General features: G+C 44.0%; 1 protein-coding gene and 1 long non-coding RNA gene across 4 annotated transcripts in view; one reads left to right on the top strand and one right to left on the bottom strand.

Moving 5' to 3' along the window:
- Positions 1–8,092: 8,092 nt before the first annotated feature.
- Positions 8,093–23,517, bottom strand: part of ANKRD45 (ankyrin repeat domain 45) — a 74,782-nt gene continuing 59,357 nt past the window's right edge. Inside the window, exons 4-6 of the mRNA XM_068239881.1 lie at positions 21,141–21,235; positions 19,042–19,180; positions 8,093–8,503 (exon numbers count right to left, since the gene is read on the bottom strand). Of these exons, the coding sequence (XP_068095982.1) occupies positions 8,475–8,503; positions 19,042–19,180; positions 21,141–21,235 (263 nt within the window). The 3' untranslated portion in view covers positions 8,093–8,474. The remainder of the gene's footprint in view (positions 8,504–19,041; positions 19,181–21,140; positions 21,236–23,517) is intronic.
- Positions 18,047–23,517, top strand: part of LOC137521094 (uncharacterized) — a 30,039-nt gene continuing 24,568 nt past the window's right edge. Inside the window, exon 1 of one of the 3 annotated variants that reach the window (XR_011022032.1) lies at positions 18,047–18,153. This is a non-coding gene — a long non-coding RNA (uncharacterized lncRNA). Of the gene's footprint in view, positions 18,154–18,174; positions 18,201–23,517 lie in introns of those variants that run through there. The other 2 variants (XR_011022033.1, XR_011022034.1) reach the window with 2 other exon arrangements.

The raw sequence follows: 23,517 nt of genomic DNA, 5'->3' as shown, positions 1-23,517 counted from the left end.
TAGAAGTTTTGAATCGAGATATTATTGGCCAACTTTGAAGAAGGCTAATTAGCCAAAAGCCTCTTCTTTTTTTTTTTTTTTTTTTTTTTTTTTTCTTTTTCTTCTTCTGACTTCACTCCTATATGCTGAGATGTTAGAACAGGCAGCTTATGTACATGGGGCATCAAAAGGAGTTTTTCCAAACCTAAAGCTTAATTCACAGCAGTCTTTTGCATAACGTACATGTTATGAGTGTGATCACTCCCAGTGCCCACACATTTCTGCTTGTGGGGACACAGTTTAAAGATAACTTGTAACAAAGTTCCCCCTGGGGGGTACTTACCTCAGAAGGGGGAAGCCTCAGGGTCCCAATGAGGCTTCCCCCTCTGCTGTAGCCGCAGGCAATCCAGCGCTGGCTCCCCCGAAGTGTCCGGCAATCCTCCCTCGACAAGCGCCAAATTATTTACCTTTCCTGGCTCCAGCGGGGGTGTTGTTGCAGCTCTCCGCATGGAGATGGGTGGAATTTCCTCTTATCTCCGAGTGGAGAGCCGATACTGCGCTGGAGCTGGGAAGGTAAATCTTTACATCCCCGTTGTTTGGGGAGCTTTATCGACGCCGCCATAGGACCGAGGACGGGGGAAGCCTCAATAGGATCCAGAGGCTTCCTCCACCCGAAGTGAGTACCCCCCAGGGGAGGTTTTTTTTTTTTTTTTTTTTTACTGGTTTTTGTTACTGGTTTTCTTAAAAGTTTTCTTTGAGCAATCTTCTTGTTACTGTATTAATGGGCAGCTTCAAATAGTGCAAAGAAAGACTAGGGAGGCTAGGAACACACGAGATAAGTCTTTGGAAAAGGAAAGATCAGACTACTTTTACCAACTTTCATGTAGTATGAGAGCATACCTGCGCAATTTATTCTATAAAGCAGAGTACACCTATCAGGTAAAAATCTTTGCAAACTGAGTTTCTGTCACATTGGTTTGTCAGGGAGGTTTGAAAGACTGATCTTTCTAAAAATGCTGTACACATGGAAAAGTCAGTATCTGCAAAAGATCAGTTCCTGCAAAAATGCTTTCATAGTCTATATCTGGAGATCTCATACACACCTTGTTTAACAGACAGTCATCTGCAGATCAGATCCACCAGGAAGGATCTGAAAGATTGAGATGTACAGTATCTTTGGTCTGGATCATTGAGGTCTGTGACTTTTTTTTTTTTAACTAAGATTATCTGCAGATTTGATCTTTCACTTTACAAAAATTTATTTTGCGTGTACCCAGCTTTAGTATTCAAAATCTATTGGCCTTCATACTACATGGAGGGTGGTAAAATTGGTCTTTGATCTTTCATTTTCCAAAGTCTTCAATCTCATGTGTATACTTAGCTTAACCACTTCAGCCCTCAGTCGTGTTTCACTTTATGCATCCAAGCAATTTTCACCTCCCATTCATTTGCCTATAACTTTATCACAATGAACTGATCTATATCTTTTTTTCCGCCACCAATTAGGCTTTCTTTGGGTGGTACATTTTGCTAAGAGCTACTTTACTGTAAAAACAAGAAGAAAAAAAATGGAAATTCATGATTTCTCAGTTTTTGGCCATTATAGTTTTAAAATACATGCCTCCATAATTAAAACCCACGTATTGTATTTGCCTAATGGTACCAGGTATTACAGTTTAAATTCTGTCCCCATCACAATGTATGGCAACAATTTAATTTGGAAAAAAAAAGTGCATTTGTTCCGTTTTGCATCCATCACAAAAGTTTAGACCCTTAGGTAAATGTTGTTGTGTTTTTACTAAACATTTTATTTGGTTATTTTTGGAAGGGTTGGATGTAAATAGTAATTATATATATATTCATGTAGTTTTACTATTTGGCCACAAGATGGCAATGATGAGTTTGTTTACATGACGTCACTCTAATGCTGTACCGTGTAATTGAGCCGCTGATGGCTTGATTGATAATTTCTGACGTGTCCGATACCCCGCCAGGGATCGATTCCGCGCTCGATACCGGCGGGCAGGACAAAAGAACAAACGAGCAGAAGATAAGAAGCCGCCCGCGGGGACAAGCGGGACTCGATCCGGGCGCTCGCGGGGACGCGCCGGAATTGAGCCAGCTGTTTTGTACCGTGTATGCACAGCATTAGCGTAACATGTACGCTTAGAGGCATGTAGGAGGCAGAAAGAGCAAGGCTTCCGAGAGAAGCCGTCGCCTTTTTCTGCCGGGGAAAGGGATCAGTGATAGGGCACCATGGCCTCAATTCATCATTCTTTGAGATAACTTTTTCCAGTTTGTTAAATTACCGAATTCGAAGTTTAGCGATTTTTAGTTGTATTCATCAAGGTTTTTCGGCATTCGGTGTGAATTCGATAACAATTCGGTAACCATTCGGTAACGTGTCGATATTTCCATTTTACAGCGGTAATTTAACACAAGGCCATAAGATTCCCATGGAATTGTGGGTAAAAGGCAGTCCTTTGAGCACTACGTAGCAACATTCTAAATAGGGCTTAACACCTGGACCAGGATTCTGGAAGTGGTTGGGACAATCCCACAATTTGATAGGAGCCTTTTCTAAAAAATTATAGTGCAGCTAGCAAAATTAGTTAACCCTGGCACTGCCTGTGTTCTCTTACAAGATGATTCAAGAGAAATGCAGATGTCGTGTTATAGCAAATCTATTCTCTTACAAATTGATATGGTTGCAGACCTTATTATTGCCCTTCTGCGCCTTTGAATCACTCTCAGCTGATACATAACCACTTCAAATGGCTTCATCTTCTCTGTCAGAAATGATCTGACAGGAATAACGACAGAGCAGTGAAGGAGATAACTAATCCTAAATGTAACGCTAAACCACGCCCACTTTCTTTTTCATGAATGGCACTTTCTTCCGTTTTAGCGAATCGTTACCGAATGTTCGCTAACAGCTGTAGATAACTTTGATGAATCCTGAAATGAAGTTAACAAATTCGGTATTTTACCAAACTGTTAACAAATTTGCTAAGTGTTGATGAATCGAGGCCCATGTCCCGATTCACTGATTCCCTGGCTAATGAACTGCGGGCCAGGAGTGCACATGCGCCCTTTTGGACGTATATTATACATCCAAAAGGCCAAAGTAGTTAGGCCCATACACTTGTTGATTTCTGCTATTGATATATGGCTGATTCAACCGCTCTGATCGAATCGATGTAGGAAGCATGATCGATTTCTGACCGATTTTGATTGATTTGCTCGATTTTGGTCTGGATGGAAAATGTTGGTTATCAATTACCAAACTATTTTGGCGGCCTCATATAAATTACGCACCACCCTTATGGGGAGACACTCAGGTACCCTGAACAATATTCATACACAAACTTCAAACCAAAGTGTCTTCATGTGCTTCTATAATTTTAATTTACAGCCTGCAAAACTTTATACAAAACATGGTTTACACTACATCTAAAATTCTAAAACCAAAGCTATAACATGTGAGCTCTTCTAATTTCCCACTGTCCCCATCATGGTATAACACCGTATTGATCGCCCAGCATAACGCCTATGCAAATCAACCGGTATATCCAATCATGTCTGGACAATTGTGGGCCCTCCACCAGGCGCACACCACGAGGCCTCCTAATTCACACTCCAGCAACAGTGCACTGTTGCTGTAATGGCCCGTACTCACGGGCTGCAAATGTTGCCTGTCGCCAGCACACGTGAGCGTGTGGGCGACAGCTCCTCGCCAGGTCCCTCCGCGTACACATGCGGAAGAGGGACCAGCGGCGAGGCGGAAGCTATCGCCGACGTTCCTCCTCCCTCCGCCGGAAGCTCCATATACTTTAATGGAGGTTGCTGTCGCTAGTCCGCGTACTCACGCAGACTAGCGACAGTTGCGGCGGAGGTGCGATGGCGACATGAGCGACGGGCGACAGTTCGGGGCGCGTGCAACGGCCCATACTCACGGGCGACCTGTCGCCGCAACACGCGCGCGCCGCGTGTTGAGGCGACAAAAGTCCCTCGTGAGTATGGGCCATTAGATGAAAACTTGTTTCTTCTGCTGCAACCGGCCAGTCCTTTGCTTTCCTCTGATTTAAATGACCTATCAAGCCTGCATAGCGATGGGGATATAGCCACTATAGAAACATCACTTTCCTTCCTCATCTCCATATTTCCACAGGTCAGATCTCCTCAATACAATTGACATGTGCTAGCCAGCAAAAGATCAGTCCACTGCTTCTCAGACAGCTCAGCGGTATCCACCACATTCATTATTGCACTGTATACTTCCATGTGTGATTGCCATATGCTGACATGTTACTCACGACCTTCCTGCAGATTCAGCGGGCTTCAGAGGGAGCTACGCTCAGGGCTTTTCCTCGTCAGCAGCCGCCCGATGCTCATGTCGTATCACCTCCCACGCTTCCTGCTCCGGTCTCATAACATCTCCCAGCAGAGGTAGATGGTGCAGCCCGGCGTCCCGGGTAGTGAGTGCTCACATGCGTCTGCCTAGCCCCTCCCACTAGGCAGACGCATGTGAGCGCTCACTACCCTGGACGCCGGGCTGCACCATCTACCTCTGCTGGGAGATGTTATGAGACCGGAGCAGGAAGCGTGGGAGGTGATGCGACATGAGCATCGGGCGGCTGCTGACGAGGAAAAGCCCTGAGCGTAGCTCCCTCTGAAGCCCGCTGAATCTGCAGGAAGGTCGTGAGTAACATGTCAGCATATGGCAATCACACATGGAAGTATACAGTGCAATAATGAATGTGGTGGATACCGCTGAGCTGTCTGAGAAGCAGTGGACTGATCTTTTGCTGGCTAGCACATGTCAATTGTATTGAGGAGATCTGACCTGTGGAAATATGGAGATGAAGGAAAGTGATGTTTCTATAGTGGCTATATCCCCATCGCTATGCAGGCTTGATAGGTCATTTAAATCGGAGGAAAGCCAAGGACTGGCCGATTGCAGCAGCAGCAGAAGAAGAAACAAGTTTTCATCTTACAGCAACAGTGCACTGTTGCTGGAGTGTGAATGAGGCCTCGTGGAGGGCCCACAATTGTCCAGACATGATTGGATATACCGGTTGATTTGCATAGGCCGTTATGCTATGCGATCAATACGGTGTTTATACCATGATGGGGACAGTGGGAAATTAGAAGAGCTCACATGTTATAGCTTTGGTTTTAGAATTTTAGATGTAGTGTGAACCATGTTTTGTATAAAGTTTTGCAGGCTGTAAATTAAAACTATAGAAGCACATGAAGACACTTTGGTTTGAAGTTTTGTGTAGGAAAATTTTGATCAGCTGCTGGCAGCAGATTGATGGCCCATGGCGTTGCATTGGATCAAATGGTGCAACACTATTTCGATTTTTATTCCCCCCCCGCCCCCCCCCACTCCCCCAATAGATTTCATTCTGAAATCTGTTCCGTGTATGTGTGGCACACATCAGATTCCTGTCAGATTCTAACTGACAGGAATCTATCAGATGGTCGAATCGGCTGCAAATATGTGTATGGGCACCTATAAGGCTGTATTCATAGTGGGATGTTATGTTTTGATGTGACATTAAAGTCGCAACGTGTCTGCGTTGAGGTAACGCACTGCAAGCAGCGAGTTACCACAACACAACATATGTATATAACTTTTTTTTACGCGACTGTCTCATTGCGACCGTCCCATGGGATTATCATTGCAGTGCGGTAAGCTGCATTATAAGACTTTATAATGTTCGACCATAACCTCCCACTGTGAATTCGACCTTATGCTAGGTTCACAGTGGTCATGTTTATCTTGTGTTAATTTGAGTATGCTTTAAACCATATGCCTCCTATGCTTGCATAGTTGGAAATTATAGTACTTTGCAAGCCTGGAGTCATTACTCTTGTGGGGTAGAAACTGTATACACACTTCCCATCTTTTACATTTAGTAGTTAGCTGCACAGAGCTGTAACTTACTAGGGATGGCTAGCAAGGTGCAGATTTTGTATTGAAAGTAGTTATGCAGCTTGAAACAGATTTCACTGGTCCACATTCAGGGCTGTAACCTACTAGAGTGCTTGTTTTGAGCATTTAGAGATTGATTTTAAATTGATAGCGATTTCCCTTAACGCTCTGTCAATGTAGAGAAATGTAACAAGTATTGCCTTTTTTCCCTCCTCAATCATGCTACACTGTCTACTTTCAGCATTTATATAACTGGCTGGCCTATCATGAATACTGCTGTAGGAACAAGATCAATCATTTGCTGGGATTGAAAGTTGTGAAAAATGAAACTGGAAAAGATAAAACGGTTTCCATTTTATACATTTATTTAGACACAAATACAACTGCACAAGGGTCCATTTACTCTAATTGGCTTTACGTATACTTTCTAGGCATGTTTTTCCTTGTGTAAATTGACAATTCATTTTAGGTACAATGAGATGTTCACGCTAGCTATCATGAGCATTTGTTGCAAAGGATATGCAGCTTGAAAATGGACCAATTAAATATACTTTGGGCTGGTGCACACCACATGCTTTTTAAACACTAGCGATTTTAAAAGCTCTTGCTAATGCAATACTATGGGGGATTTTTACTAAATCTCATCACACCAGTGTGCATACACATAGGATAACATTAGCAGAAGCTTTTAAATTCACAAAGTGCTCAGAAAAGCTCGTCTGGTGTGCACCAGCCCTTTCTGCTGGCTATGAGAGGCCCAGACTGCATGAAATTTGGCTGCATTGTGTCATTGACCCTCTGGCCTAACACAGAGACTAAAAGTGGGTACACACATCAGATAAGTCTTTGAAGGGGTACAATTTGTCTGTGATCTTGCCTTTTCCAAAGTTGTATGAGAGCATACGCTACACAGTCTATTCTATGGAGCTGAACTCCCCATCAGATAAAAATCTTTGCAAGATGCTGAGCACACAGATGCTGTACACATGCAAAAGATCAGTTCCTGCAAAATGCATTCAGTCTGATATCTGCAGATCTCATACACACTTCGTTTAACAGACATGAATCTGCAGTTCAGATCTGCAGATGATTGTCAGATATGCAGATGAATGGCTGTTAATCCTCCTGGCGGTATAAAAAATTCCGCCAGGAGGGAGCGCAGCATTTATTTTATTTTATATCATGTAGCGAGCCCAGGGCTCGCTACATGATAGCCGCTGCTCAGCGGCATCCCCCCGCCCGCTTCGAACGCTTTCGGCGATCTCTGATCAGGAGGGCTTCCCCTATCGCCATGGCGATGGGGCAGGATGACTTCACTGGGAGTCCCGAACCACTCTCTGGGGGGGGGGGGGGCGCGCAGCGTGACGGATAGTGGCGATCGTGCGCGGGGCGGTGGCGATCGGTGTGCTGACGCAGCTAGCAAAGTGCTAGCTGCGTGCAGCAAAAAAAAAAATTAAACAAATCGGCCCAGCAGGGCTGGAGAAAACCTCCTGCGCGGCTTACCCCGCCAAGGAGGTTAAAAAAGGTGTGTATGAGATCTGCAGATATCATAGACTATGAATGCATTTTGCAGGAACTGATTTTTTTTGCATGTGTGCAGCATCTTGCAAAGATTTTTATGTGATGGGGAGTTCAGCTCAAAAGAATAGACTGTGTAGCGTATGCTCTCATAATACATGGAAGGGGGTAAAATTGGTCTGTGATCTTGCCTTTTCCAAAGACTTTTATCTGATGTGTGTACCAACTTTAAGAACTCGCAACAAAACTATGTCAAATTCATGGCATGCAAGCTATATTTCAAAGCAGACTGGACCTTTTGAAGCCTAGTACACACATACAATTTTGATTAGCCAATTTTACCCCCCATGTAGTATAAAAGCTTACCTGCACAATCTGTGCATAGTATTCAATCTGTTTGCCCTCATACTACAAGGAGGTGGTTAAATCGGCCAATCTGAATTGAAGGTGCGTAGCAGACTTTAGGGCTCTTTCACAAAAACAGCTGACAGTAGTACACTTAGCTGCTTGTCATGTGCTCCTGTTTGCTGGGCGCTTGTAGATGGCTGCAAGTGTCCAGCACTGGTAGTGCCCTGCTGCATATACATCTGAGTGGGCGGCAGCTGCTCCTAGAGCTTACATGCAGTGTTTTTTTTTTTTTAAGCAGGCAGTAACGTAAGCATGCACCAACCACTGGTGCATATGGTTACAATGACTTCCGTTGGGTTGTATTTTGCAATTATTTATTCCCTGCAGGCAGCTGAACAGCACATTAAACATGTTGTTTTACTGTCCATGTGAAAGAGCTCTTATTAGAAAATGCAATCCAAGAGGCAGGTCATATTCTTGGCAGCCTCAGTTAGAGTCCATTTTGAAGTGAGATTTTGTTTTTTATGAATTGGGCTCTTCACTTCCAGTGACCCCACTGTATTGTTGCAGCAGAAGTTGGAAGATAATGCTGGGGAATGCAGCCTTACCATTTAAAGAGTTCTGATCTGCTTATATTTCTATGCAATATGGAAAATTGTTATAAAATAGAATTTTCTGAGGCTGGTGCTCAACGTTTGGTCTTTCCAGTCTCTGCACCTTTAAAAAGAAAAATACAAATGTAAAATTGTATTTTATTTCTCCTCCATGGAAGGTTCAGTATGCATTCTTACGTCTCTACATAGACAAGACCTTCAGCATTTGCTCACATGTTTTGCAATATAAAACCTCCTGACCTGGGTAATCTAGTTTATCAGGTTTCAGTTTTGCACAGTAGTTTTCAAGATATTTAAGGATATCTACAACAATCTCCAATAAGAAATAATTTAGCTTTCCTTATTTTGGAAAGGAGTTGGCACTCCCATGCCATGCTACAGAAGTTGCATTTATTTCTATCTTTTACTGTATGGGCAGATTTTAATCATTTCTTCTAAGGACAAAAAAAAAGAGGTTTTCAGATGGATTCAAGACAGCAAAATGTTCTAACATCCTCTTAATATATTATTCAAAATTTAAATTAATGTTCTCAGAGTTGGCCTTTAAACTAGCATGTAAAGCAGTCCTGAAGTCAGATTATGACATGCAAAGGTGTATTCCATTATTTGAAGTGAGCAGCACAGTCGCTTAAAGTGAACCTCCGGACTAAAAATCGACTCAGCAGCACTGAAAAGGCTTTGTGTTTCTTTAACAGTTTTACAGCATCAGAACTTTTTCTCTTATACAAGCCTCATTTTTAGCTGCACAGAAGAAAACTGCCCAGGCTTTTTCCCCCTGATGCTGTGCAAAGCATGATGGGATTTCTGATTTTGTTCTCGTTCTGCTGTTTTAGTACTTTTTTTTTTTTTTTTTTTTTTTTTTTTACATTTTGAATTTGACATTTGAAGCCTAGTGTGTGCAGCTGGGAGGGGTAATCAGGACACAGGATAGTTGGAACTGTGTCTCCTGCTCCATGTCACCTCCTTTCAACCAAAAAGATGGCTGCCCCCATGACAAAGATGGCAGCCCCCATGAATCACAAACATTTGCCTGTTCTTTTAAAACAGGGTTGGTAAGAGATTATATTACCTATCTATTCTAATTAACATAACTAATGTAACTTGATGACAGTATGTTTGTTTAAGCTGAAGTTCCCCTTTAAAGAGACTCTGTAACAAAATTTTCAGACTTATTTATTGTATCCTATAAGTTCCTATACTGTTCGAATGTAATCTGTATTACTGCAGCCTTTTCTAGTTGCACTGTCTCTGTAATATATCTAATATTTTCTTTGTGGAGCCAGGGAGGAATGCACTGCCTCTGCTGTGATAGAGAGAAGTTATGCGCACCCCCTCCATGCCCCCTGCAGGCTGTGTGTGTGCTGTATATGAGTCACATACAAGGTCTCTGCTCACAGCCAGCCTGTCTGTGACGTTGTGAGGGCTGGTGCACACTGGAGCAGTTCTGGAGCTTTAATAAAACGCTTGCAGGGGAAAAACTGCTTGGCTAACGAAAGTGAATGGGATGGTGCACACCAAAGCGGTTCGTTTTTTTCCGCAAACTCGAGGGGGTATGGTGGGGGGCTGCAGTATTTTTTTAGATTTCTGAGGCGTTTCTGCCTCCATGTTATAGGAAAGTGGAAACGCTAGATCAGAGTGGTTTTCCAGATGTTTTTGTTACAGAAGCTGTTCAGTAACGGCTTTTACTGTAACAATATTTGTAATCTGCTACACAAAACGCTCCAAAAAAATGCTAGGCATGTTTAGAAAACGTCTCTAAACATGCCTAGAATCACTCTGAAATGTGCTTCAAAAACCTGTAGCGTTTTGCAGATCTGCTAGAGGTTTTTGGTGTGCACTTGGCCTGAGTGCAGAAAGATCAGTTCAAAGCCCAGACAAGCAGCTAAGGCAACAAGTGGAAGAAACATTCCAGCAGTCCAGTCACGATTGAGAGGAGCCTCTGCAAACAGGCACCTGCTCTAATGATGTATTTCCTGTTTGGCGGCCATCTTCATTGTTTACAAAAACAATGAATAAAACAGTGATTTTATCACCAAGAAAGCAGCGGAGAACAGCGAAAATGTCACAGAGGGGGCTAGGAGAAGACAACGCATAGGCTGGTACTTTTATTTATGTAAGATTTTTACAGTACAGATTCTCTTTAAGGCTGAATACTCTTGCCCTGTGGCACTAAAGTCTCTAAAGTAAATCCTGGGCAGGATACTATCTACGTGCTATTTGTGTTCTTTACAATGCTTGGCTTTCCTATGACAAATCAAAACATACGGTAGGTCTTGTATGAGACTGCTATGATCAGAAATGTCAACTCCAGACTGAAGCAGGTTATTTGGGTGTGGGGATTAGCAGATGTCCAATAGACGCCTGTAGAAAGTATCAGTAATAGGATGCCCAGGTGGTGTTTTAGATGCCCGATGTTTTACTAAAAGTCTCTAAATGGGAGTCTGGATAACCCCTTTTGAGGTGCGATCAGGTAACCAGGCACCAGCTCAAGAAATCTACTGCGTTGAAAAGAGAGAGCGCTCTGAAAACAATCGGTACAAAGCACTTTTCCCTGTCCAAGACTGGTTTTACCTGGATGCAGATGCCTGTCGGTGAGATACAGCCTGTCTACGCTTCTGTCCCTTTGAAAAGCCAGGTAGCAGGCTCTCAGGATGGCAGCACAGTGGACTCCTCCAGGGGACGCAGTTGGCCTTCGCAGCCAGGGGGACCATCTAGGTGTCCCGTGGGTTGGAAGGAAGCAGTGGCACTTGCCCCACAGCGATGCTACCAGCTCTTCCCTGGTGGAAGATGGGAGAGTGGTGTTCACGTATCAAGTGCCACCATGCGCTGTCTGCAGGAGATGTAGACGTCACATGATTGCTTGGCAATACTGTGGTGACTGCAGATAATGGATGAGGAAGTGTTGATGGCTAAAAGTGGTGGTTTATTGGGAAAATAGACAACGCATTTCTTGGCGGTCCATCCTCAGTTTCATCAGGTCATAAAACGGTATTGCCAAGCAACCGTATGACTCCTACCTCTCCTGCAGACAGCTCATGGTGGCACTTGATACGCGAACACCACTCTCCCATCTTCCACCAGGGGAGAGCGGGTAGCAGCACTGTGGGGAAAGCGCCACTGCTTTCTTCCAATCCTGACTGCATCCCCTGGAGGAAATCCACCGTGCTGCCATCCTGAGAGCCTGGTCCTTGGCTTTTCAAAGGGACAGAAGTGTACATAGGCTGTATCTCACCGACAGCCATCTGAATGTAGGTGAGAGCTGTCTTGGACAAGGAAATGTGCTTCGTACCAATGTGTTACTAGTAGCTGATCACATACTGAAGGAAGGAACAGAGGACCCTGTTGTCTATTTTGTAGACGATTGGCTACAATAGTGGTTGTTTTGAAGAGGTACTTGGAAGGTGGGAGGGTTATTTCACGTGAGAATGCTTAGCATGTAAGTACAGTTAAATAATAGCAACGCCACCTGTGGACAAGTCAAAATGTGGCGCTGCAATTTGTACACACTGGACTCCCAACTCCAGGCACCATTTTGGTGTCTGTATGAAGCCATTGAGTTGCCTTTATACTCTTCTAGCAATAAGGATTGGCTTCAAGTTAAAAGTGAGACTGCTGCCTTGCTCTATCTTGGCCAAATGCGGGATGAGGTGGCCATCCAGAGGTTTTAACTACAAAGGCTATCTTTAGGTTTAGAAACAATATCAAAATACCAAATATTTGCTGGGGGAGGGGAGAACCTGCAGAAATCACCAAAAAGGGGATATTTTCTACAACAGCCATGCTAATTCAGTCACCATTGACTTTGATGATCAGATTTGGTTTCAATTTCTTTTTAAAAGCTTGCAGCTTCTTCAGCCACACTTCTGCCTGATCAAATATAGACATATTTGAGCACCACTAATGATAGACGAAATTAACTCCTGCAACAGATCACAGGTACTTCTCAGTGTACACTCTAGTTTTCCTCCTGGCACACCCCAACCCCATCACTCACTGGGTGATTTAGGAAAACTGGTTCTGCACATAGTAGACAAGAAAATCTATATAAACAAATGTAACATCTGAGCTGTTGCTAAGGTTTGCTCAAACAACCACCAATAATATGTACAAACAAATAAACCCATGCTCCAAAGTGGAATGTGCTTATGCAAAATAAGTTCAAGAGTGCACACAGCTCTTATACAAAACTAGTGAGTATATGAAAGATAGGCTGTTATTCCAGTGTTTCTCGTGACTGCCCAACAGTGCATGTTATGCAATCAATCTTGGCTATGCACAGGTGGGGTAATTAGTGTCTCAGCTACCTGGATTCCACCTAGCTGAGACACTAATTACCCCACCTGTGCATAGGTGAGGTTGCCTGCAAAGCATGCACCATGGGGGAGTCTCAAGGACAGGTTTGAGAAGCACTGTATAATGCCAGGCATACACGGCACGTTTTATGCGACGGATCGAGCCAGTGGCTCGATGCTGTTGCGTGTGAATCGATTGCCGCTCGGCTCCGCCGGTGCTTCCTTATTACCGCTCGATTCCCTGCCATTGTCCGCCGGCGGGGATCGAGCGGGCGAGGGTCGAGCGGCATGATCGGGCCAGCTGAATATTATCAGCTGGTCGATACACGGTACAGAAACGTACCGTGTATCCCCAGCATTATGCTATCCATACCCATCTATCGGGCAGCATGGTGGCATAGGGGTTAGTACTCTCTTGGACTGACTTCAAAAGTATTAGTGAGGAAGAGATCTCAGACATCCTCCGCCAGACAACCTGCGAACTGGACCCTGGACCAACTAAACATATGCTGAAATGTCCTGACCTGCCTGGCCCAGCATTTCACAAAATAGTAAATTGCTCTCTTCAAGCAGGGAGGTTTCCTACCTCTTTAAAAGAAGGAATCATCAAGCCCCTTCTTAAAAAAACCTTCCATGGATCCAGATGCAATGAGCAGCTACAGACCTGTCTCCAACCTCCCCTTCTTAGGTAAAGTTATTGAAAAGGCTGTCTATCTGCTACTTGAAACCAGGCTATCAGTAAACAACATCCTGGACCCTCTACAATCTGGCTTTAAGAAACACCACAGTTGTGAAACAGCTCTCATCCAAGTCTGCAACGATCTGCTCATGGCAAGGGACAGAGGGGAATGTTCCATCCTAATCCTGTTGGATCTCTCAGCGGCTTTTGATACAGTTGACCATGAAATCCTGCTTAACAGACTGCAGGAGTACTGCGGCATCAGTGGATCAGTCCTCCAGTGGTTCAGATCATTCCTGACTGACAGAACACAGAGAGTATCCCTAGGACCTATAATGTCCAAACCTGCACCTCTACAATTCGGAGTGCCACAAGGATCAATCCTATCCCCTCTGCTGTTTGCAATCTACATGTTGCCACTCGGTACACTTATCCAACGACATGGCCTGACGTACCACTGCTACGCCGATGACACATTGCTATACCTGTCCTTCAAACCTGGTGGAACAGACCCTACTCCAAAAATAAACTCTTGCTTAGCTGAGCTACAGGCATGGATGAATGATAACTGGTTGAAACTGAATGCTGACAAAACTGAGGTCCTCTTTGTCCAAAGCCAGTGCTCGCCATCAAAACAGCCCTATCCTAAAGCAACAGCAATCAGGATTGGGAATTCAGACATAAACAGCTCCAACCTTGTGCACAGCCTTGGCGTACTAATCGATGGGGAATTAAGTTTTAGAAACCAAATTTCATCTGTAGTTAAATCTTCCTACTTTCATCTGAAGAACATTGCAAAGATTAAACATCTGATTCCCCCAGAGGATCTTCCAACCCTAGTTCACGCCTTCATCACATTATGGCTGGATTACTGCAATGCCCTTTATGCTGGCCTCCCCAAAAAGGACCTGCGTCGCCTGCAATTAGTGCAGAATGCTGCTGCCAGATTGCTAACAAACCAGCCTCGCCACTGTCACATTACACCGATCCTTCGCTCACTGCACTGGCTACCAGTAGAATGGAGAATACTCTTCAAGATTCGACTGCTGACATTCAAATCCCTGCACAATCTGGGCCCTGGATACATGAAGGACTTGCTGAAGCTGCACCACACCTCTCACAACCTCAGATCAGCTAGTTCTATAAACTTGGTCACTTCCAGAGTGCACCTCAAAAAATCTGGAGATAGAGCCTTCTGTCATGCTGCCCCTACTCTTTGGAACTCCCTGCCACACCCAGTAAAGACAGCACCATCCCTGGAGCTATTCAAATCCAGACTGAAAAGCCACCTGTTTAGCCTGGCATTTCCAGACTTATAAAATTCTTCCTCTGTACCACAATGGTCTGAGCCATGCTTATGTGCTTTGAGTCCTATGGGAGAAAAGCGCTCTACAAATGTTATTTGTTGTTGTTGTTGTCTTGCAGTACTAGATCCCCGGTTGAATACCAGCCAGGGCACTATCTGCACTAGTGATGGGTCGTTCGCGAACGAGCCGGCTCTAAGAGCCGGCTCTTTGCTGTGAACGACAAGAGCCGGCTCTCAGTTTTGAAAGAGCCGATGCCTCAGCCGCCCCACACAGCTCTGGTTTGCTGTGTAATAAAGGGCGCTGAGGCATGCTGGGAGATGTAGTCCTCCTCGTGCAGCTTGTAGGAGTGTAGGGGCGGAACAGAGCAGTAGCAGGAGGGATTGCCCGAGCAAAAGAAGCAGTCCGGAGTTGTCATGGAGATGGGGGCGGGGCTTTTACTCCGATTCTGAGTGGCGTCTAGTGATATTTAATGAAGAGCCGATTGAGAGCCGTAAGAGCCGGCTCTTTAATGGGAGCCGATTCAGAAGAGCCGATTCTCCAAGAAGAGCCGGAATTCCCATCACTAATCTGCACGGAGTTCAGATGTGCCCTGTGTTCTCCCTTTGTTTGCGTGGGTTTCCTCTGAGCACTATGATTTTCTGCCACATCCCAAAAACATACAGGTAAGTTATTTGGCTTCCCCCTAAATTGGCACTAGACTACAACACCAACACTACACCACACATAGACATATGACTTTGGTCAGGGATTATATTGTGACCTCTGAGGGACAGTTAAGTGACAAGTGAATATACTCTGTACAGCGCTGCGTAAGATGCCCGCGCTATATAAATATTAAAGAATAATAATGATCCATAAATAGCTCATAGCTGGGGAGAAGGGCAGAAAAGGGGGTGGTGAACTTATCTTTCCTGGAATTGGGTTTTAATCATGAATGCAAACCATTTAAATAGTGAGTTTAAAGGTGCCCACACATTGGCACATGGTCAGCAGATTCGACCATCAGATACACCCCTCTCTGTTCAAGTCCGATCAGAGAGGGATTTATTGCTGCCACACATAAGCACACATAGCCGCCGGGGGTGCTTGTACCCCACGACCCTGCCGCATGTGTCTGTAGTACATGCGGCAGTGTCCCGTCGTTCAAGCAGTCACTGAGAGACTCGAAACACGAGGAGGCATGTCAGTGCACAGGCCAGTCTGTAACACTCACAATGAGGGAGACAGGCCGGGGGTCCATTGGGATTCTGAATGCCACTTCCACCGCACATCCAACTGAGCCCTTTCAAGCAAAGTCTAAACAGCATGGCGGATTAAACGTTTTGATCGATTTTTGCTGGATATTGATCAAAATAACAATCGAGTGGCCATGTTGCGGCATCGATGTCTGCCAGATTAGATCAATATGATTAGCTGGATAGCGATGCTGCAAATCCAGTAAATGTATGGGCACCTTTAAACTTACCTGTAATTCAGCTTTATTCTCTATAATTTACAAAGAACCAAGAGAATCTGGTCATAATATGTAAAGAATGAGTTGTAGATTTGTAAGGTGTAAGGAAATTGAAACAGCAAGGTAAGAGATCGAGGACTGACAGAAAATGGCAGAGAGGGTCATATAGAGGTAGCTCAGGAAAAGAAAGCTGCAGCAAGAGCGAAAAAAACAGAGGTGGCAGCAGCAGTAGGGCGGTATTACAGACTGCCATTCTGCCAATAGCATCAGTAATATTGCTAGTGGTAGATAGGTGGAGAGAGAGCTGGGTGCATCAAAAAATGATGAATAGATTGAAAGAAAAAGCAAAGACAGAACAGTGTCAGATACACTGGGAGATACAACATATAACTGTGGTAGGGATTAGATTATGAGCGCCTTTGAGGGACAGTTAGCGACATGACTGACTATACTCTGTAAAAGCACTGCGGAAGATGTTGTCATAATATAAATACTTAATGATAAAAATGGCACATATGTCAATTTGACAAAAATACTGGTGAAACCGAAGGCAACATTTGCTTATTACTCCTAAACACAAAACTATAATATTTTTTTGTGAGCCCCATGTAAAGCATGCCAAAAGTTCTTCAGCCCTGCAAGGCCACGTTAAACTGCTGAACTGCACACGCTCAAGATGCTAAGCTCCAGCAAAGATGGATAAATCACTCATACTGACAAACTAGTCACTGGCAGTGGTGCAGCCCCATGGACGCCATCTTGAAAACTAGGGTCACTACATATTCAAAAGCAGAAACAATCCCAAAGCTCCCTATGATACTGAATGATCTCACAGAGGGCTGGTGCACACCGAGCGGCTTTTTGGCCGCTTTTGCCTAGGGTAATGCATTTCAATGGGGTTATGCACACCAGAGCGGGAGGCATTTTGCAGAAACTAATCCTCCCGGGGTGAGGCATTTTTTGGATTGCGGAGGCGTTTCTGCCTCCAATGTTAAGTATAGGAAAAACGCAAACCGCTCTGAAAAACGACAGATCAGAGCGGTTTGCCAGGCGGTTTTGTTCAGTAACAGCTTTACTGTAACAATATATGAAATATGCTACACTGAAATCCGCAGCAGCAATCCGCCAAACGCCTCATCAAAATAAAATAAAGAAAAAATTCAAAATCTGCTAGCATTTTGTGGATCTGCTAGTGGGTTTTGGTGTGCACCAGGCCTGACAGAGATTATCCCACAGTAAAGGTGTTACATGTAATATCTATACATTTCTCCTGTAGGCTAGTCTATTCCTAGCTTTGTCAAATGCCATAAACAGGTTTCTGCTATTATATCTTGTATAAATATATGCTACATGAAATTGGGCTAAAGCAACCATTGCAGCCATGTTGGTTAGGGTTTAAAATACCCCTAAATGGCAAGGGGGTTTGAGTGCTCTGGGTGCCATTTTGTGAATGGTCCTGCACTGGACCTAACCCAGGGGTACCAGCTCTATTCAGGCAAAATCTTCAACTGACTAGAACATCAGATATGGGCGGGGAGGAAATGGCAGTTATCCTCCCTAGGAACACCCCCGATCATGCCCACTTATACCTCCGTAATTTTTTGACCTATTAAAAAAACTCCCACAGCATAATTCACCTCCTCTGGGTTCCCTTCACTGTCTTTTCTGCCCTGTCAGCTCTCCCGCTCCGCCGTGGTGTCTTCTGGTATCTGCCGACATTTTCACCAATATGGCGCCTGGAAGTACTTCCGGGTCAGCCCATAACTGAAAATGCCGGCAGACACGAGAGGATACGGTGGTGGACCTGGAGTGCTGACAGGTTGGAAAAGACCGCAAAGGGAACACGGAGTAGATGAGTTATGCTGTTTTTTGGTTTTTTCAGGTCATATATTTACAGTACAGGAGTACTTTAACGGGCACTGCTAGGCATCATGGGAAGTGTAGTCTTGTGTCTAACTGACAAGCTGCATCAACCCCTCGCCTAACTTCCACACAGAAGAAACAGTTTGGGCACCTATAAAGGTAATTTTGAAAATGTAACCCATATGATTCTTGTACACCAAACACAGGTAAAGCCATAAGCAGCATCTAAGCCCCCTGTTAGGGTCAATAACATGGTGAAGCTAGTCTAGTTGAGGTGACCCAGCAAGAAACCTCATAGACTGACAGCCACTCCTTGGCTCCTGCAATTTGGTTGTGATGACTAATTGGTAAGAAATGTAGCCTTAAGAAGGCCACTATTGATACAATTTGCCACTAATGATACAAACTATAATTTTCAGTCGTTCATACAAAGAATCATTAGTAAACAATTGTTTAGCAAATTGTATTGCTAGTGGCCACCTCCTAGGCTTCAGGCAACTTTAGTAAACCTATTCGGTTGTTGGCGTGGATAGTGTTTCCTGCTGGATCCCCTGTTTCTTACAAATTAGTGGTTGCAACCAAATTGCAGGAAGCCGCAGTTGGTCTATTAGGTTTTCTGTGGGTCACCTCAAGTATACTAGCGCCAACATACTAGTATTTTCCACAAGAGGTTTGTTATATGCACAGCACATGTATGATAACATCTCAGAGCTAGTATGCTTGAGTTAACCAATTAGGCTGCCCATCCTGCACACTAGTTGGCACATTCCCAGCATCATTGCACACTGGGCACATGTCACGTGTGGCCAAAAGTAGTATGGTTCTCATTCTCCATGTCCCAGGAGCTCCTATCTGTCACAAAATTACTGCCACGGCAATGCAGGTGTGTTTTAAGGTATGCAGCTACGTTAAATACCCCTATTACTGTCATGTATTTTAATATAATGCTAACATCTTCTGCAGCACCTCACAGAGTACATAGTCATAGTCCGATGTCCCTATCACAGTCTTTGAAATGTTTATTTGCAAACTATAAATGAATCTTACGTGGGGTATTCAGCTTTGTATATATAGCCTGCATGATGTTTTCTAGTTGTTTCTTATGGTCCATAAAATCTTGCGTTGTTGGATTCTTGTTGCTCTCAAGCCATTCATTTTTGGCTTTGCAAGCATTCAGTGCAAGATTCTGAAATTAAAAAAATAAATTAGACAATGACCATGATCCAAAAAACTTCCTTCATCTTACCAATAAAATCCCTTTTCAGAAAGTGAAAAAATAGGTAAGAAAAGTAAAACTGGAACAACTTGTCCTGAGTGTTTATTTGCTTGCCCAGAGCCCATGGAGTATTTTACTTCATAAGTATGGAAGGTCAAGAAATGCTTATAATTCCAGATTTGGCATAAATCAGTGTGGCTGATGATTCCGAGTTGATGCTAATTTAAGCAGCTTGAAAGTGTTTGGATAACTTCTGCAGAGTTCCCCAACCCTGTCCTCAAGGCCCACCAACAGCACATGTTTTATAGAAATCCACAGAGGTAGTTAATTAGCTCTGGTGAGACACTTATTACCTCATCTGTGAATGCTTGTGGTTTACTGCAAAATATATACTGTTGGTGGGCTTTGAGGACAGGGTTGGGGATCGGGTGTGACTTGCATTATGCTGTTTTGCCTTCACTGACATTTGGGAAGGGTTACGGGTGGAGAAACTCATACCAATCTCACCCACTTAGGTTTCACTGTGTTCTGAAACAACCTTTAAATATAAGTCAGAGAACAAATGAGAACAGTGTTCACTATATACACTATACTGGCTTTAGCTCTAGAGGCACATAAATGCCTAAAATGTTACTTCCTGATGTGTGCTGACCAAAGGGGACATCCTGAACCAACACGGAGCTGCATGGTCAACATTAGGCATTTCTACTGATATATACTTACATGTATAGCAAAGTCCCCGTTATCTGGAACTCAGGCGACCAGAAGTCTCAACTTACCGGCATGCTTGAGGGGATATCAAGGATAGTGCTTTGGGGGGTTTGCATGGCATAAAATATTTACCAAGCTACCAGGCGACTTCTTCTAGCCTTCCTGTAGTGCCTATCAGCTTTCCGGCATCTGCACACGGTGACAGGTCGGGAGCCGTACACAGAGGACGTTGGAAAGCCGCTAGGAGCTACAGGATGGGTAGAAGGTGCCGCCTTGAGTCTTGGTAAGTATTTTATGCTGCACGTGGAAGGTTTGTGCTTTTTTAGACGGTTGCTCAAGCAACAGCCAAGCACATGTATCTGGCATCAGGCGATCCGTGCCGGTGCCGGATACAGGGTACATTGCTGTATGTATACTGTATATGCCATAGTTTTTGTACTATAAGTTGCTCTTGACCATAAGACACACCTAGGTTTAGAGGACAAAAAACAGGTGGAAAAAATATACTAAACCTGGTGCGTCCATGGTGCAGGGGTGTCTTGTGGATGTTCTCCCTCTTGTGTCCCCCTGTGTACTCCTCTGTTCCCCTCGTGTCCTACTGAGTCCTCTGCCTTCACTGTGCCCACCTTCGTGCCCCTTTGTTCTTCTGTGTCCTCTATTGTCCCTCTCCTATCCTTCTGTGTCCTATTGTCGCCCTCTGTGCACCTTTTTGTCCCCATGTAATCGGTTTTCCCTGTCTCCTCTTTTGTGTCCCTGTGTCCTCCTTTGTTCCCTGTGTCTTTCTCCACTCCCCTTGTGCAGAAGCCATGCATGTGACTCACCTGATCCAAAGGTGCCCACGGCGATCAAAGGCGTCTTATCGCCCTCTCCCTAACTGTTCACCCGTCTAGTGTCGACTTTTCCTGATCATATCGTTACATGTGACCAGCACTGGGGGAACAGTGAGGAAGAGGTGATGTCTCTGATCCCTGTGGGCGCCCTCAGGTGAAACATGAGTACTGCTTCCACTGCTATTAATTTGGCACGGGGGAGCATAGGAGGACAAGGGGGATATAAAGGCGGGCGGTCGGAAACTTCCTGTATTCAGACTAAGACACAGTGACTTTTTCTCTCTTATAGTCCAAAAAATATGGTATACCGGTATATATCCTTTCATAGCCGATTCTACAGCTATGGTCCAAACACACACACACACACCCACACTTGTGTGTTTGCATACCTTATCTTCCTTATGAAGTTTCCCCTGGATCTTTTCAGGATCTGAGACAGTTTGCTGCATAAAAGTTATATAAGCCTTCAAGGATGATCTGGCTTCTGAAGAAATAAAACCCAGGTTATTGTAACAAATGAACTGCAATGAACATGAAGCAAACTGTAGGAATAGCAAGGTAATGACACCACATGGCGTTGGCATAAACATCTTACCATCAAGAGACTATTGCAGGCTGCAAAAAAAATAAAAAACAAAACACCTCTAGCAAACAATTCTCATCTGATTGTTCACATACCTGCCAGTTGAGGCTGTGTGACCTGTAGTCATAGTAAGGCCACATGAAGAATGTGCCAGTGCAGGAAGTTGGCATTTATACAGGAGATCATTATACTGTATTAGATTCAGATCAAATTAAAAACAAGTTCATGGTTACTTTAGTTACACATTCACTAAAACATAAAAATAACCCCCTTGTCCATCTTTATTCCCCTCCCTAGTCAGTACATACAGTGGAGGAAATAATTATTTGACCCCTCACTGATTTTGTAAGTTTGTCCAATGACAAAGAAATGAAAAGTCTCAGAACAGTATCATTTCAACGGTAGGTTTATTTTAACAGTGGCAGATAGCACATCAAAAGGAAAATCGAAAAAATAACCTTAAATAAAAGATAGCAACTGATTTGCATTTCATTGAGTGAAATAAGTTTTTGAACCCTCTAACAATAAAAGACTTAATACTTAGTGGAAAAACCCTTGTTTGCAAGCACAGAGGTCAAACATTTCTTGTAATTGATGACCAAGTTTGCACATATTTTAGGAGGAATGTTGGTCCACTCCTCTTTGCAGATCATCTCTAAATCCCTAAGGTTTCGGGGCTGTCTCTGTGCAACTCTGAGCTTGAGCTCCCTCCATAGGTTTTCTATTGGATTAAGGTCCGGAGACTGACTAGGCCACTCCATGACCTTAATGTGCTTCTTCTTGAGCCACTCCTTTGTTGCCTTTGCTGTATGTTTTGGGTCATTGTCGTGCTGGATGACCCATGCACGACCCATTTTCAGTTTCCTGGCAGAGGGAAGGAGGTTGTCATTCAGGATTTCACGATACATGGTTTCGTCCATTTTCCCGTTAATGCGATTAAGTTGTCCTGTGCCCTTAGCAGAAAAACACCCCCAAAGCAAAATGTTTCCACCCCTATGCTTGACGGTGGGGACGGTGTTTTGGGGGTCATAGGCAGCATTTTTCTTCCTCCAAACACAGCGAGTTGAGTTAATGCCAAAGAGCTCTATTTTGGTCTCATCAGACTACAGCACCTTCTCCCAGTCACTCACAAAATCATTCAGGTGTTCATTGGCAAACTTCAGACGGGCCTGCACATGTGCCTTCTTGAGCAGGGGGACCTTGCGAGCCCTGCAGGATTTTAATCCATTGCGGTGTAATGTGTTTCCAATGGTTTTCTTGGTGACTGTGGTCCCTGCTAATTTGAGGTCATTCACTAACTCCTCCCGTGTAGTTCTAGGATGCTTTTTCACCTTTCTCAGAACCATTGACACCCCACGAGGTGAGATCTTGCGTGGAGCCCCAGAGCGAGGTCGATTGATGGTCATTTTGTGCTCCTTCCATTTTCGAACAATTGCACCAACAGTTGTCACCTTCTCTCCCAGCTTCTTGCTAATGGTTTTGTAGCCCATTCTAGCCTTGTGCAGGTCTACAATTTTGTCCCTGACATCCTTGGACAGCTCTTTGGTCTTTCCCATGTTGGAGAGTTTGGAGTCTGCTTGATTGATTGATTCTGTGGACAGGTGTCTTTTATACAGGTGACTAGTTAATGCAGGGAATACACGATGCGTTTTTGCGTTCGTTTTTGCCGTCGTTTTCGCTTTCGATCGATTCTACTCTCGATTCACTGCTCGATTCCCCTCTCGATTCCTTATCTTTTCTTATCAATTACATTGACTTGAATGAGGAGAATCGAAACAAAAGTAGAATCGACCAGATCCAACAGGTTGGAATTTATCTATCGAACCCATCTATCTAAAGTAAAAACTTAACGTGTATTCCCAGCATAAGACAGGTGTCCTTAATGAGGGTGACTAATTGAGTAGAAGTGTGTAACCACTCTGTGGAAGCCAGAACTCTTAATGGTTGGTAGGGGTTCAAAAACTTATTTCACTCAATGAAATGCAAATCAGTTGCTATCTTTTATTTAAGGTTATTTTTTCGATTTTCCTTTTGATGTGCTATCTGCCACTGTTAAAATAAACCTACCATTGAAATGATACTGTTCTGAGACTTTTCATTTCTTTGTCATTGGACAAACTTACAAAATCAGTGAGGGGTCAAATAATTATTTACTCCACTGTAGAGAATATACTGTAGATAAT

Source organism: Hyperolius riggenbachi, chromosome 6 (genome assembly GCF_040937935.1).
Source record: "Hyperolius riggenbachi isolate aHypRig1 chromosome 6, aHypRig1.pri, whole genome shotgun sequence".
Classification (NCBI taxonomy): Eukaryota; Metazoa; Chordata; class Amphibia; order Anura; family Hyperoliidae; genus Hyperolius; species Hyperolius riggenbachi.
This window is presented reverse-complemented; position numbering and strand designations above follow the sequence as displayed.